This window comes from Eubalaena glacialis, chromosome 2 (assembly GCF_028564815.1).
Source record: "Eubalaena glacialis isolate mEubGla1 chromosome 2, mEubGla1.1.hap2.+ XY, whole genome shotgun sequence".
In the NCBI taxonomy this organism is placed as follows: Eukaryota; Metazoa; Chordata; class Mammalia; order Artiodactyla; family Balaenidae; genus Eubalaena; species Eubalaena glacialis.
This window is the reverse complement of record NC_083717.1, coordinates 164,518,083-164,531,399: the sequence shown is the minus strand read 5'-3', so window position 1 is coordinate 164,531,399 and position 13,317 is coordinate 164,518,083. Positions and strand designations below refer to the sequence as shown.

Here is a 13,317-nt window from a genome sequence, read left to right as displayed (position 1 = left end):
GTCTGCAAAGTCCATTTGTGAGAATACTGCTCTGACCCATTTGCCAAGTCACATGGAAAGCTTTGAGTGGGGCCCAAAGGAGAATGACTCTGCAGCCAGTCCAGGATGTGGTGTAAGCAGTCTTGCCACTTGGTCCTTACAACCTGGTAGATCTTATGATATTTAAAGCATCTATGATGGGAAAAGATGCTGTATAGAGTTTACGGTAAACCTAATTGGAGAATCACAATGTAGCCTCATAGGATTCTGGAGTAAGGCCATGGCATTTATACCAGCTCCTGGTTTGCTGCTGGCCTTGGTAGAGAGTGCTTGGCTACGTGACTTGTCAGACATTAAGCCATAAGCCTGAATAGGCTCAGCAGCAACCCATTTGAAAATGGAAGTGGTACACAGGGCACTGGACATGAGCAGGGAGAGGGGACACAGGTAGGTTGCATGAGTAGGCAGCCCAGGCTCCCTGCCATGTCATTCACTGCTGTCGCACGAGCTCACCCCTATGGCTAAGGGCATGGGAATGTGTCCCTTATAACCAACATACAGAAGAGGAAAAAAGCCAAGTTTGGTTCACAGGTGGGTTCATGTGGTAGGTAGATGCAAGCCAAAAATGGACTGTTGCTGCAATGCAGCCCCACTCAGGTGGCCTTTTAAGACAGCGGTGAAGGGAAATCACTGCAAGGCAAAAATCAGGCTATCCAGTCATCCACTTTGTGTGGAATCAGAACAAGCCCAAGGCCAGAAAAAACATGAACTAATGGGAGTAGCAAATGGCTTAGCTGATTGGTTAAAGACCTAGGAGGAGAAAGCTAAGGTGGTTAGGGACACAGGTTGGGGCACATGGATGGTCTATGGGAGTGGGCGTGGTGTATAAAAATCTTTGAATGGTGTTAATGGCCACCAGAGAGCATCTACTATGGAAGAGGCATTAAACAACCAAGTGGTCCAAATGATTTGGGCAGTTGATATCTGCTATCTTCTTCATTAGTCACTCCTGTGCTGGCAAAACGTGTGCATGAAAGGAGTAGCCATGGTGGCAGCAATGGCAGATACACAGTGGGATTCCATTCACCAAGGATGGTCTAGCTACTGATGTTGCCAAATGTTTAACCTGAGTGCTAGAGATCACTGCTGTATATTGTATATTGACTCAATACCCACCCCTCAAGGAGAAAAACCATCCACCTGATGGCAAGTGGACCCCTTCCATCTAGGTGGGGCAGTCATTTATCTTGACTAGAATTGACACACGTTATGAGAATTGGTCTTGCCTTTCCTGCTTGCAGGGCTTCAGCACTATGATCGTATAAGGGTTTACAGAGTGTCAGACCCACTGACACAGGATTCCATGTGGCTGAATAGGACCGTGGGACTTTACAGCAAAGAGAGTGAAACAGTGGGCACATGGTCATGGGATCTACTGGTCCTATCATGTTCTGGAAAAGTTGTTGCTCTGATAGAACAATTAAGTGACATTTTAAATGTGCAGCTGAGGTGCCAGTTTGGAAATGATATCCTGTGAGGATGGGGCACCACCCACCCTTCAGGATTGCAGGATACATCCTAAATCAATGACCATTCTAGTGGTTCAGTGGCCCCAACTGGCGGAATACACCAGACTGGGAACCAACAAATAGAAATGGGAACGGCCCCGCTAACCATCTTTACCAATGACCCTCTTGGGGAACTTGTGCTTCCTAGTCCCACAACTTTAGGCTCAGTGGGTCTAAAGAACCTGGTTTCCAAAGGGAGAAATCTTCCGTCAGGGGATATAGCAAGAGTCCCATATAGCAAGAGTCCCATGGCTATCGCCCAGTCACTTCAGGTCCTTTGTGCAATGAGGCCAGTAGGCAGGAAAAGAAGTCACCACCACATTCTTTCCTTGGTGGAAAGGAAATTAGGAGAGGCGGGGCTGCCGTCACGCAATGGGAGGAGGAGAGACACACCTGGCATCCAGGTGATACACTGGAGTGTCTCTTGGTAATCCCTTGTCCAATTTAAATGGAAAATGGTCAGTCAGGTACAGCAGTCACTGCTTGAGAAGGGCCTGGTGACCAGAGGCTCAGAGCTCTCAAGGATGAAGGAGTCTGGGTCATCCCAGCAGGTAAGCTTACGGTAAGAGCAGGTCAGCACCTAGACTAGCAGAGGTGCTCATCAGGAGAAATCTCAAAAGGGTGATAGAGGAGGGAGACACGTGGGTGTGAGCAGGACAAGAACTGCACTGGGTGCTGTGGTCTCTGCCCAGATTCCACTTCAGGATGGAGATAACGATTCCTATCCCAGCTGTCAGGGGTACTGCCGCCCCAAGGTGTGTCCTCAGAACATCTCAGAAGGGCTCCAGATCTTCCCATGGATTTTTAACTAAAGCCTTTGTTGTAACTGCATCAACAGTTCATCAATCCAGCTTCTCGTGCTCCCTCACCTATACTGTCCCTGAAGAGCACGCTCCAATAAACTGTGCAAAACCCCCAGCCTCAGAGTCTGCTTCTACAGACGCTAACGCCCTACAGTCAACACCTCAGTCCCAGCCAACACTGCCTCAAGGCTGAATCACAACAGCCTCCGAGGACATCGTCAGGGCTTCCCTTGCAATTCAAATGTCCTGGACACCACCCCCCAGATTTTCTCCATCATGCCACTTATTGTGTGGATTATCTCAGGCCAATTACTGAAAATAAGGTAGACAAAACTTGTACGCCAATGGAAAACTATGCATCGTCTATAGCATACCCCTCTGTCTTATCAGGTTCTGATTCTGTGGGAGTTATAACTTTGTAAAATGTAGGTATCAAATAAGTCATGTAAATTCTGTCTCCTCTAGTAGAGGTTCAATGGACAAAAAACCAAAACAATTTGTCTCCGTTTCACAATTCATTTTTAACATTCTTTTACTCCACATCTACTTGTGCCCTTTTCTAAAAAACTTAAATTTGAATGTGTCATAACATGTGGTTAGTTCTTCAGATTAATGCATCAGATAAAGTCTTGAACACATGTAGTACATTTTTATATCTGAGGACCATGATTTTACCTTTTCCTTAAAACTATCTTTTAACCCTCAACTTTCACATATGCAAGACAGTAAAAACATATGGCGGGTTTGTTGTGAATTTATCTGGTACACAGTAGGGACTCACATGCTTACTTCGATAAACACTTTTCAAAGCGTCATTACTGCTTTATATACAGTCCTTTTGCTCAGATTTGCAACGGAAATATAATTTATTACTTTCCAGAATCTTTAATCTGGCAAGAGTTATCATATGCCAGCCCTTTGCCACAGACATGTCAGCATCTTGTTTTAATGTCTTTACACTATTAGATTGTGTCTAATCAGTCTGTCAGTGTCATTTGTCATTTATCTTCCGTCCTTGAATACTGAATATTTTCAAGATAACTTACAACAGTCCCTTTCAAGCTAAACAGATCCCGAATTCTAAACTTTTTAAAATTAGATTTTGCTTTTAATCTCTTAAAATACGTTTGCTCTTAGTTTAAAAATTATGAGTGAGACATTTTCCCCTCCCCAAATTGATGAGTGTATTTGGAGAAAATAATTAAATTATTCTTAGTTGGAAATGTAATGAAGTAGGAGGTGTAGTAAATTTGTGTCCTCTGAACTGTAAGATAAAGAGATTTTCCCATGTTTGAACTAGTGAACTTCACACCAGTGGGTAAGACCAATTCTCTGCAATCAAAGCAGGAAGGGCAAGGTGTTGAGTAATCCAATTAAAGCATCTCAGCAGAAGCTGACTGTGAGAAAGCTGGAGCCTAACACAGTCGTATTGACACACCTGAAGGAAGAATGTGACAACAGAAGAAATGTGGTCTGCTTGGAGTCTAGTAAAAGGAAGCCAAAGATCAAAATTTGACAGTGTTTACTGCACAGTGAAAAACCCAAAACTGATGGACATAAATATTCCATCACTAAAAAAGTAGAAAAATTATAAAGCATGCTTTTCCCAAGGCAGGAAAAAAAAATGTTCAGAATTATAAAAAATGATGTTCCTTGTGCTCTAATCCTATGTCCATAAACTAACTTCTGATGACCAAAGTGGCCTAACAGTTACCTTACGAGGCTGGGAGTGCCCTAATCTCTAGAACTGGTCAATCAATAAACTGGCATTTTCATCAACATATTGACCTTCTGCTACTTTCATTACCATGAACTGCTTCTGAAGTTAATTCAGGTTCTGACAAAACCAAGTTTGAGTACTAACCCTAACAAACCCCAAAGCCAAGCATATCTGAATAGCCAATCTGCCTCTCTCCAGAACCTCTCTCTCCACATTAATTCTAGCTCTTAAGCCATCTTCCTCCTGTACCTAAAACACACTCTGTGCAACTTTAGCTACAAAGTGATGCTAATGAAAACTTCATTATGAAAAAATGCATCCTAAATTTAACCTTATTCTTCATGTTCTCTAGAAGTGCAGGGGCTGAGGAGCTCATATTTTTTAGGCCCAATACCCAGCTCTATGAGGCTTGCTGGGTTGGCCGTGGGCAGATGAGCCAGTGCTCGCCTTGGTGGTGACACCTCACCATCTAATCACTGGAGACACCAGAGCTTTCCCTGCTTCAGTACTTGTCATTTCTTTGGCCCTCTCACCCATGACCCACATAACCTGTAGGTTTTCTTTCTGACCTGCATACTCAGGGGGTGACCCAACACAGGTTGAGAAAGAGAGATGTTAACTAGAACATGTCAGAACTCGTGGAACTGGATAGTTCTCTCGTTTCCAGAAAGGAAAAGATACTATCCAAGTCATGTATTTTTTGCCTTCTGTCCTCTGGCCCCATATTTTTGAAAAAAAAAAAAAAGTAAGTCTAAGGTCTTCCAAAATGAATCATAAGTCTCTGGACTGGATGGTTTTCAGTAAATAAACCATTTTATTTCTCCGAACACTCAACTCACTGAGCTCAGTAGATTAAGCTTTAAGAAACTACCACTTAGCAAATTTTAGTGAAGTAACAAAACAAGAATACTAAGAATTATCTGAAAAGGCTATTCAAATATTCCTCTCTTTTCCAACTACATATATGTATGAAGTCAGGTTTTCTTCATATACTTCAATCAAAATAATGTAATGCAACACACATTGTATGTAGCAGCAGATAGTTCAGATGTCTTATGCAATTTTTAAAATTTGGAAGCACTATTTTAAATAAAAATGTTATGTTAACATGTAATGAGTTCACTATTTATTAATTCATTTAGAAATAACATCTTTAGTATTTGTAGTTTTAATTTCTAATGCAATAGATATCAGTAAATATAAGTATTTCTTACATAAAAAGAAGTTCTTTGGTGGGGGGGGGGCTCAGTAATTTTTTTAAATGTCAAAGTATTCTGAGACCAGAAAGTTTGAGATGTGCAGTCCTAGAGAAATCCAACTTACCATAACTAACTGAAAAAAGAATAGGAAATCTGAGTAGTCCTTTAGAAACTGAACCCATCATTAAAAGCCTTTTCCTAAAGATCATCCTATGTCTAGGTGTTTACTTTTTTCTTTTTTTCCCCAACAAGTTAAGGAAGGAAATAATTTACATGGAGAAAAGCATAAGCACGATGAGATGTAAGGCAGCCCCTCAGAAAAAAAGAGCAAACATTTGGACCTAGTCTACCTCAGTTTCTGCTGACTTTCTGTTCTAGGTCTGCTACAGATGCATCCTAAAAGAAACACCTTATTTTGTAGGTAGTCTGAGTCTCTGTTTCTTGAAAACAATACTCAAGTTCCAAAATGCTATGTACAGACCTGTTGCGGACGTTGCGGCAACTCCTTTGCACACATCGTATAGCCACCATGCTGTTTTCGGGGTGGGCTCTGGGTTCTGGGCTAAGCTCTGATTCGTCTGAGCCAATCATGGTGACTGTTCTTATCAGTGACCAGTTCAGAAAATCAGGACATAGGGACAGGTTAAGGATCTTGCATCTGTCAAATCTTACATTAATGAGATGCAAGGAGAAATATGCTCAGGCTTCTGGGAGATTTTCCCACTTAGGGAGGTAACAGGAAGTGTTTTTTTCTGAATGATAATGTGTATGGAGTGAGGTCTAGAAATAGACACTTAGTTCCTGTCTGAAAAGAGAGCCAGCATACACAGGAGGGCAGAGCTGAGAAAATTACAGATACACGGAGCTGGAGTAACATGATTAATCAATCCTGAAAGCCCAGTTTACCTTTCATTTTATAGTGAGCCAATTTCCTGTTTCAGGAACTTTGAATTGGGTTTTTTCTTCCTTGCAACTGTAAGCATCCTAAGTAAATATTTTAGAGCTATTTAAATCGTATCTTAATGCAATTGTACAAAAGGAGTCATCCCCAAATTTATCAGCTAGACAAATCTGCATTTTGTCTAAAAAAAAGGTATACCTTACTTTAGCCATTTGTGCTCCACTGTTGAGTTCCCACTGGGACATCCTGTGTTATTAACTAGTACACAACCGAGAAGTGGTGGGTGGTTTTTGAGAGCAAACCCATTAACACTATTAAAAACACTGCTTGGTATCTGATTAAATTCAGTGCTGGCCTGAGACGGTGACTATATGATAAAGACAAGTCAGGACGCTTGTGCTTCAGGATGGGACTGACCTGGAGTATCCTTACATGGGCCCAGTTATTATGGATTCATACAATGTCCTTGGGAGCAAAAAGGAACCCTGGACTAAAAGATGACTTTTCCCTTTCAGCACAGTTTACTGGGCACTGAAACTGAATGGTTTCTTAAAAGGCTTTCAGATAAGACGGATTCATCTCTTACCACTTGCTGTTAATATATATCCTGAGAAATTACAGAGCGATCTAGGGATCCTCTTGTACCAAATTACATTTTTCTAAGCATGAAGTTCAATTATATTTAGTTTCCTTTAATAAGCACACACGAATGGGGGAAAAGGGGAATAAAACAAACGTTTTATACAGTAAGTGCTGAATGAATACCCCAAAAGCCATCATTTGGTCACGTCCTTACTTCACAAGGTGTGTTTTACCTTCCCCAGAGGAAAATGCACCTACATGGTGAGATTCATTGGTTACAGGCCAACATTTTCGGATCCTTTAGGAGAAAAAAAAATCCTAAGTAAACTGCACTTTACGAACAACGAAGAGATTTAGGGGACCCAAATTTCAGGTCAACTCCCTTTTGAATCTCTGGCTGTAAGATTAATGTAGATCCCATACACAGAAAATCCCTTTCTTTGAAGATGTGTTTCATTTAACCAGCATGTTTCCTGTCACTAGAAAAAATACTGTCCTATAAGATCCTATAAGACTAAATGCCATTACATTTCTAGGTGTGCCACTGTGATCCTGGGCAGGAAGACAGCAAACTGTTTGGGACTCTGATGCTGATGGCACGTCACCTGCACCCTGCTGGCTCTGGTTGTTACTTATAGTTAAAATGACTCACTGAAGGATTAATAAGTGACTCAGTCAAGAGTATATCTATTATCATCGTAAGTCAGCTTGCACTTTCTTGAAGTATTATACCTGAAATCAGTGGGTTAGTACACACACCAAGTTAGCATTTGTCTGATTTTGATGACCATAATCTGTATGGTCTTCCCATTTTCTGTACTGTAATTTAGTGTAATACAGTGAACATGTACACATTTTCATCCATCATCCTACACGTTCCATCTGATATTATATCATTAATAGGACACATTCAGATAAGTTCAGAAGATGTAAACTACAACCTTTCTGCCAAGTGTGAAAAGCTATCCTTTTATTATGAAATATATACATTTCTATTATAAGCTGAATCCCATGTTAATAGGCCAAAGCTTCCGTTTAAAATGATTATTTTCAGAACCAAGTACATGTTTTTAAAATATGCTAGGCAGAGCTTAATATGGTAAACTCTAATTTTTCTTAATTTGACAAAAATGGACAGACGGCAAAATGAAAAAAAATTTATTTCCTCCGTGTTTTATCCACTGTCAATACTGTATCTTTGATGCAATATATTTGCAAAGAAAAAACAATCTCAGCTTTTAGTTTCCATTTTAAACATCTACAGTATTTACAAGCTGTTTAGAATAACAAACACTCAGACACGCACGCACACACACACACTCACAGACACACGTGAGTACATATATTCTTATCTCTGGTTTATACTGAATGCTGGTAGAGGCAATGAATACTTTCAGAGCCCATGATCAGAAAAGGGAAACCCATTCTCCTTCCTCCCACCTACCTTCCTGGAATCATTTTCAGTATTCTTTCTTCCATTTCCTCATGCAGAGCTCATTGCCAGACTTGTACAGGGTTAAAGTAATCATTTTTTACAATTTATTTTTACTTAAACTATAATAAACTTTAAAAAAGCATAAGCAGACATGATTTCCCCCCCCATTTCTATTATTTTGGTTGTAGAATCAAGCTTCATATATAAAAAATCTTGTTTAACCACAATTATGCTAAATCCAAGAGTCATCTGGAGCAGCCATCTCATTCTCTACTACTACTCTGTTTTTGAATTCCAGGGTATCACCCCATCTGTGCAAATACCACGCAGGAATTCATCCTTATCACAATCTTAGATGACCTTTCTTCCTTCTAGCTTGGATCCTCTGAATCATAAATTGTCAGAGTACAGAGCTGAAGCATAGAAAAAAGGTATAACCCTATATAATAGGTGTGCCTTAGAACAGAGCTGTCATGTAACCTTGTGATGACAATCAGCTCTGGTCCCCCAAAGAATGTTATGCTGCTTCCATAAAATGGCAGATAATGAAGTTCAGTTCACAAATAGAACTTATTTTCTCTAATTCAGAAAGAATATGTGGCTGAAAGGCAATAAAGAGAAATTCTTATCACACATAATTCTTGACAAGATGACTCTGGAGAGGTGATTCAAAGCAGAAAATATACATCCGTTTCAAGCAAAATTAATACTCCACTCACATACCTACCAGATCTATTTGTATAATAATTAATTTCTTTCCAATCACAGTTCTCACCTAAACAAATGAGAAGGACTAGGTATATATCAACCAGATTAAAAAAAAAAAAATGAAGTGAAGAAAAGAGAGGCTGGTTTTTTAATACTTAATTTAAAAAAAACTATACATATCCAACGTAGTATTAAAATTTATGCTGCACAAATACATGGTAATAGCTAATTTTCCTCTTTCTCCAGATAAATAAAACTCAATTTCCATATAAGACTGAAACAGAAAGTTCAAAGTCCATTAATAGGCTCCAAGTATCATCTTAGCCTTGAATGACATCTTACCCTTGGTCTGTGTCCAAGCAAAGTAATTTTATGTGATTAAAATATACTACAAAAAAGAACAAGAATGAATATTGAGGACTTTTAAAAAAGGGGGGGCTTTGTCCACATTCATGAAAAAGTAATGAAAACAAACACGAAAGTCAATCACAATGCGGGCAGCAATTTATAGTTTTGTAGCTAGTTAACATAAATTCAAAGAATTCTCATGCAAAGTTATTGTTGTCTTTTTCTCAGGTCACATATTTAGGAGGAAAGATTTTTGAAAGAAAACAATAACCTTAGCCTCTGGGCAAATCATAAGTTTAAAAGACTCAGTTCTGGATGAATGTGACTCAGTGCAGCAATCCACCAAAGGAAGATTTCCTAAGCAGAGGCAGAAGGATGCCGCTCAGAAGCAAAGTAGAATTCATTAAGGCTAAGCTACCCTTGCTTAGATTTGAGGCTGTTTTTTTATATTTTGATATGAGATGGAAAAGTAAACCAACCCAGGAAGAAAAATACATCTTTTTAATGAGCTGTTGTTTCTTACATAAAAACTTGTATTTTCACTGCCTGACATTTGGTACACAGAGTAATTTTCCATAGTTCACTCGGGAGAGAAATCTTGTCTGACTAATTCTGTTTCAAGGGTCTGTAGAAGTATCTCAGATATACTTGAAATATTAAAAAAAAAAAATAACTTCAAATCTAATGGAAGTTAATCTTCCAGTAATGGAAACTCAAAGAAGGCAGAACACTGATGAAGTTTGTTCGCTCATTTCCTGAAAGGTAATTAATCTCCTTTTACCTTAAAAATATAGAGCCTCACCACCTACTCTCCCAAGTCCCTTAAAGATCAACATCTTATATTAATCTAGACTTCTGGAAAAATTATAGTTCTTTAGAAAAAAGTGAACATATAAAGTTTTATCAAGTATTGAAAAATGGTGTAAAAATAGGGCTTACACCAAGTTATAAACTGGAAGATTAACCAAAAATTTAATTTTGAGTTATAAAATGATTTTTAACACTGAATAACAACAACAACAAAAAAGCTAGGAATTTATAACTTATTCCAGAACTCTCTCTAAAGGGGGAAAAAGCAAAATCAAACAGAAAAAAACCGGAAAGATATCAATAAAACTATTTAAAGCAAATGAAAAAAACTAGTGTTTTAATTACATATTTTTACTTTCAAATTATGGAACTCTGAACGTTTTGGCAACTGTGAACTAAAGATGCTAATGTGTGTATACTGGAGTCTTATATACTAATCAGAAAGGCTAAGCAGGGAATCTAAATGAATAGCTCACTAATCTCCAAGGGGGTGTGGGGTGGCAGGGGATAGGGTTGAATAAGACATGTATAATCAACTTAATTAATGGAAGTGTGTATATTTCTATATTATACTTTAGTTCAAATTATTTTTAAGACATGACTCCTTCTTTAATTATCAATGCTTCCCCTGATGCAATTATTAGAAAAGTAATATGATTTTAAAAAGACTATATGTTTTAGTCTTAAACATCTGAAGTTCAGGTTTTTCTTTTTCTCTGTGTAGGAAAATGAAGTATCTTCTATTTAAGACTGGAAAGGCTCCACTTATCTTCTCATCTAGGCAATGACCATGAAGAGATCATACTCATCTCAGAAAGGGAACAAGCAGCAGGGAGCATAATTCCTCTGAGAGGATTTTAGATAATATAGATAAACAAACAGATCATATATTCAGTTTCAGAAGAAAAAAGAAGAACCTGAACCTTAATGGCATATTGTAGATTTGCCAAAATAAGGCAAACACAGAATATAATGACAGTATCAGGAAAAATACATTTTAACTGGTCAATTTAGAAAGGGTACCTTTGTGCAAATGTTCAGTAAATCATTTGACAAAAAGTTTTTCAACAGTAAATTCTGCAAAGTGTGAAGTCTGGAAACCTCAACACGAGGCACATTGGCTCCTGAATACCCACAAAAATTTAAAATTGGAAAAAGGAAAAGTAAATAGGTTTTGGAGTGAAAATGCAATCAGAGGCTATATATTAGCTGTTTACTTCCCTAGCTTTCATTCCTTCCACTGAAATGTCATGTGATACTGTAAGATCTACATCAGAATTAGGAGGAAAAACAGCTTCTATCTCCTCTCACCTCATCAGAAGACACTTTAAACCCACGCTGCCCAATACAGTGACCACTAAGCACATGTGGCTAGCAAGTACCTGAAATACGGCTAGTACCACATGGTGAAATAGCAATACTTTGGATATAATGGACTAAACAAAATGTATGACTGAAATTAACTTCACCTGCTTCTTTTTACTTTCCATTCACAGGGGGCAGAAAGACGGCTGCTCCTAAATGCTCAGATGTACAGTCTTCTTTGGAGTTTCACACAAAAGGAGAAAAATTTTCTGAAGGATTTAAAAAATGCCATATGTTGAAAATTAAATCTAAACTGCAGTTCCCACCTAGTCCAACTGTAAATCTGAGTTATATATTTCCCTGAACACATACATTTTTTAAAAACCAATAAAATTTAAGTTATGAGACAACATATGAATTAAGTCAATTTCATCACAGTTATAAATATTTCAAATTACAGCTACACACTATAAATCACAGGAAATAAAATTCAAGTAATAGAATAAGAAGAGAGGAGGAAAATAAAAGGCAAAGTTATTAAAGAGGGATATAACAATAAGAACTGCACCATTTGGATAATTTTGTTTGAAAAAATTTTACTTGATTAACTGAACTGCATGTGAATAACTTCAAGAGCTAAGAACTCTTAAAATAAAAGGCAATCCATCCTTTCTTTAAATTCCTGGACGTTCACCCTCTTCTTTGAAAAGCAAAAGTATTTTCTTCCCAGAACTGACCCCAGCAGAGCTTGCCCCAAGTGGGAGAAACAGGGTAGCTGGGACGCACACAGTGTTGGAGCCCATCTGAAATGTGGACACAGGAACTGGCAGGAGTGTTCACGGGACTGAGTCACTGACTACTGGCTCCGGGAAATGCCAGTGATGAAGCTACGTGTGTCTGGAGATTAAGTATTCATTTTAAAGGAAACATCCAATGGACTGGCATGAAGTACAGACTACTAAAGAAAATCGAGCAGCACGGTTCCTGCTACGCATAAGGAAAGGGAAGGGGTTAATCCCAAAGGCAATTTAAATAATGGTATTTTATTTTTATATATAAATAAATGTCCTGAGAAATCTCAGACTTTATAGTGCATTGTAAAAAATTAGTGCAGTTTTTTTCATTAAAGTTTTTAGTGCTCAAGGAATAAGATAAATCTATGTCTGTTCATAGTCTTTTTCACTGTACATTAAACTTTTATACTGCTATATGTCAAACTGAAGGTTTCTACACTTGTCTGTTTTAAAAAATCAAGGTAAATGGATTTCATGTTTTATGACAAAACATGGCAATTATTTTTGGCAAAAAAATTAGAAAAATATGAGATCATAGTTTAGAAAGCAAGAGTTTGTTGATTTAAAGCATAGGCAATGCATAGGAAAAAACTTTTTTTAAGGATGTATTTTAACAGAACTTTATCCTTCATGCAAGATGTTTTCTCAGCAGCTAACTTAAAAAAATATTTCAGCTTTATTTGGGGATGGAGACAGCGACAGGAGTCAGGGTGAAGGGCGAAGGAGCGGTGCTTAACCAAGCCCACTCTATGTTCAAGTCTCTCCTACAGGATCAAAGGGATACCTGCAGGCATCTTCTGCTCTCTCCTCTTTTTTCCAATCTCTTGGAATTTTGAGGGAAAAGAAATGAAGTTATAAAACACTGGCTCACACTTCAGCCCCAAGTTCTAGTACCCCAGTTTCGATTACAGTCACGTATTTATCTTCAATCTGAACCAGAAGTACTGTCTTGTCGATGTGGGATCTAGTACCTGGATCTCTGCTGCAAGGCACCCAACGGTGAATCACCTAATGATTCAGAATAAAACAAGCAGTTAGTGGCAGAGACCCTGAATACACTCACAGACTCTATCCTTAAGATTAGAGGTAGTAATTCAGTTTGGTAATTAAGCATAAGGACATAAATCAGCTAAAAAACAGGCATACCAGTCAGGCTACAAAAAAG

The 13,317-nt window shown here is 38.3% G+C and overlaps 1 protein-coding gene across 3 annotated transcripts in view; it reads right to left on the bottom strand.

The window, feature by feature from the left end:
* Positions 1-12,599: 12,599 nt before the first annotated feature.
* PCNX1 (pecanex 1) overlaps positions 12,600-13,317 on the bottom strand; it is a 164,961-nt gene continuing 164,243 nt past the window's right edge. For all 3 annotated transcript variants that reach the window (XM_061180985.1, XM_061180983.1, XM_061180984.1), the window contains one exon: positions 12,600-13,160. In XM_061180985.1, coding sequence (XP_061036968.1) covers positions 13,020-13,160 — 141 coding nt within the window. In that variant the 3' untranslated portion in view covers positions 12,600-13,019. The remainder of the gene's footprint in view (positions 13,161-13,317) is intronic.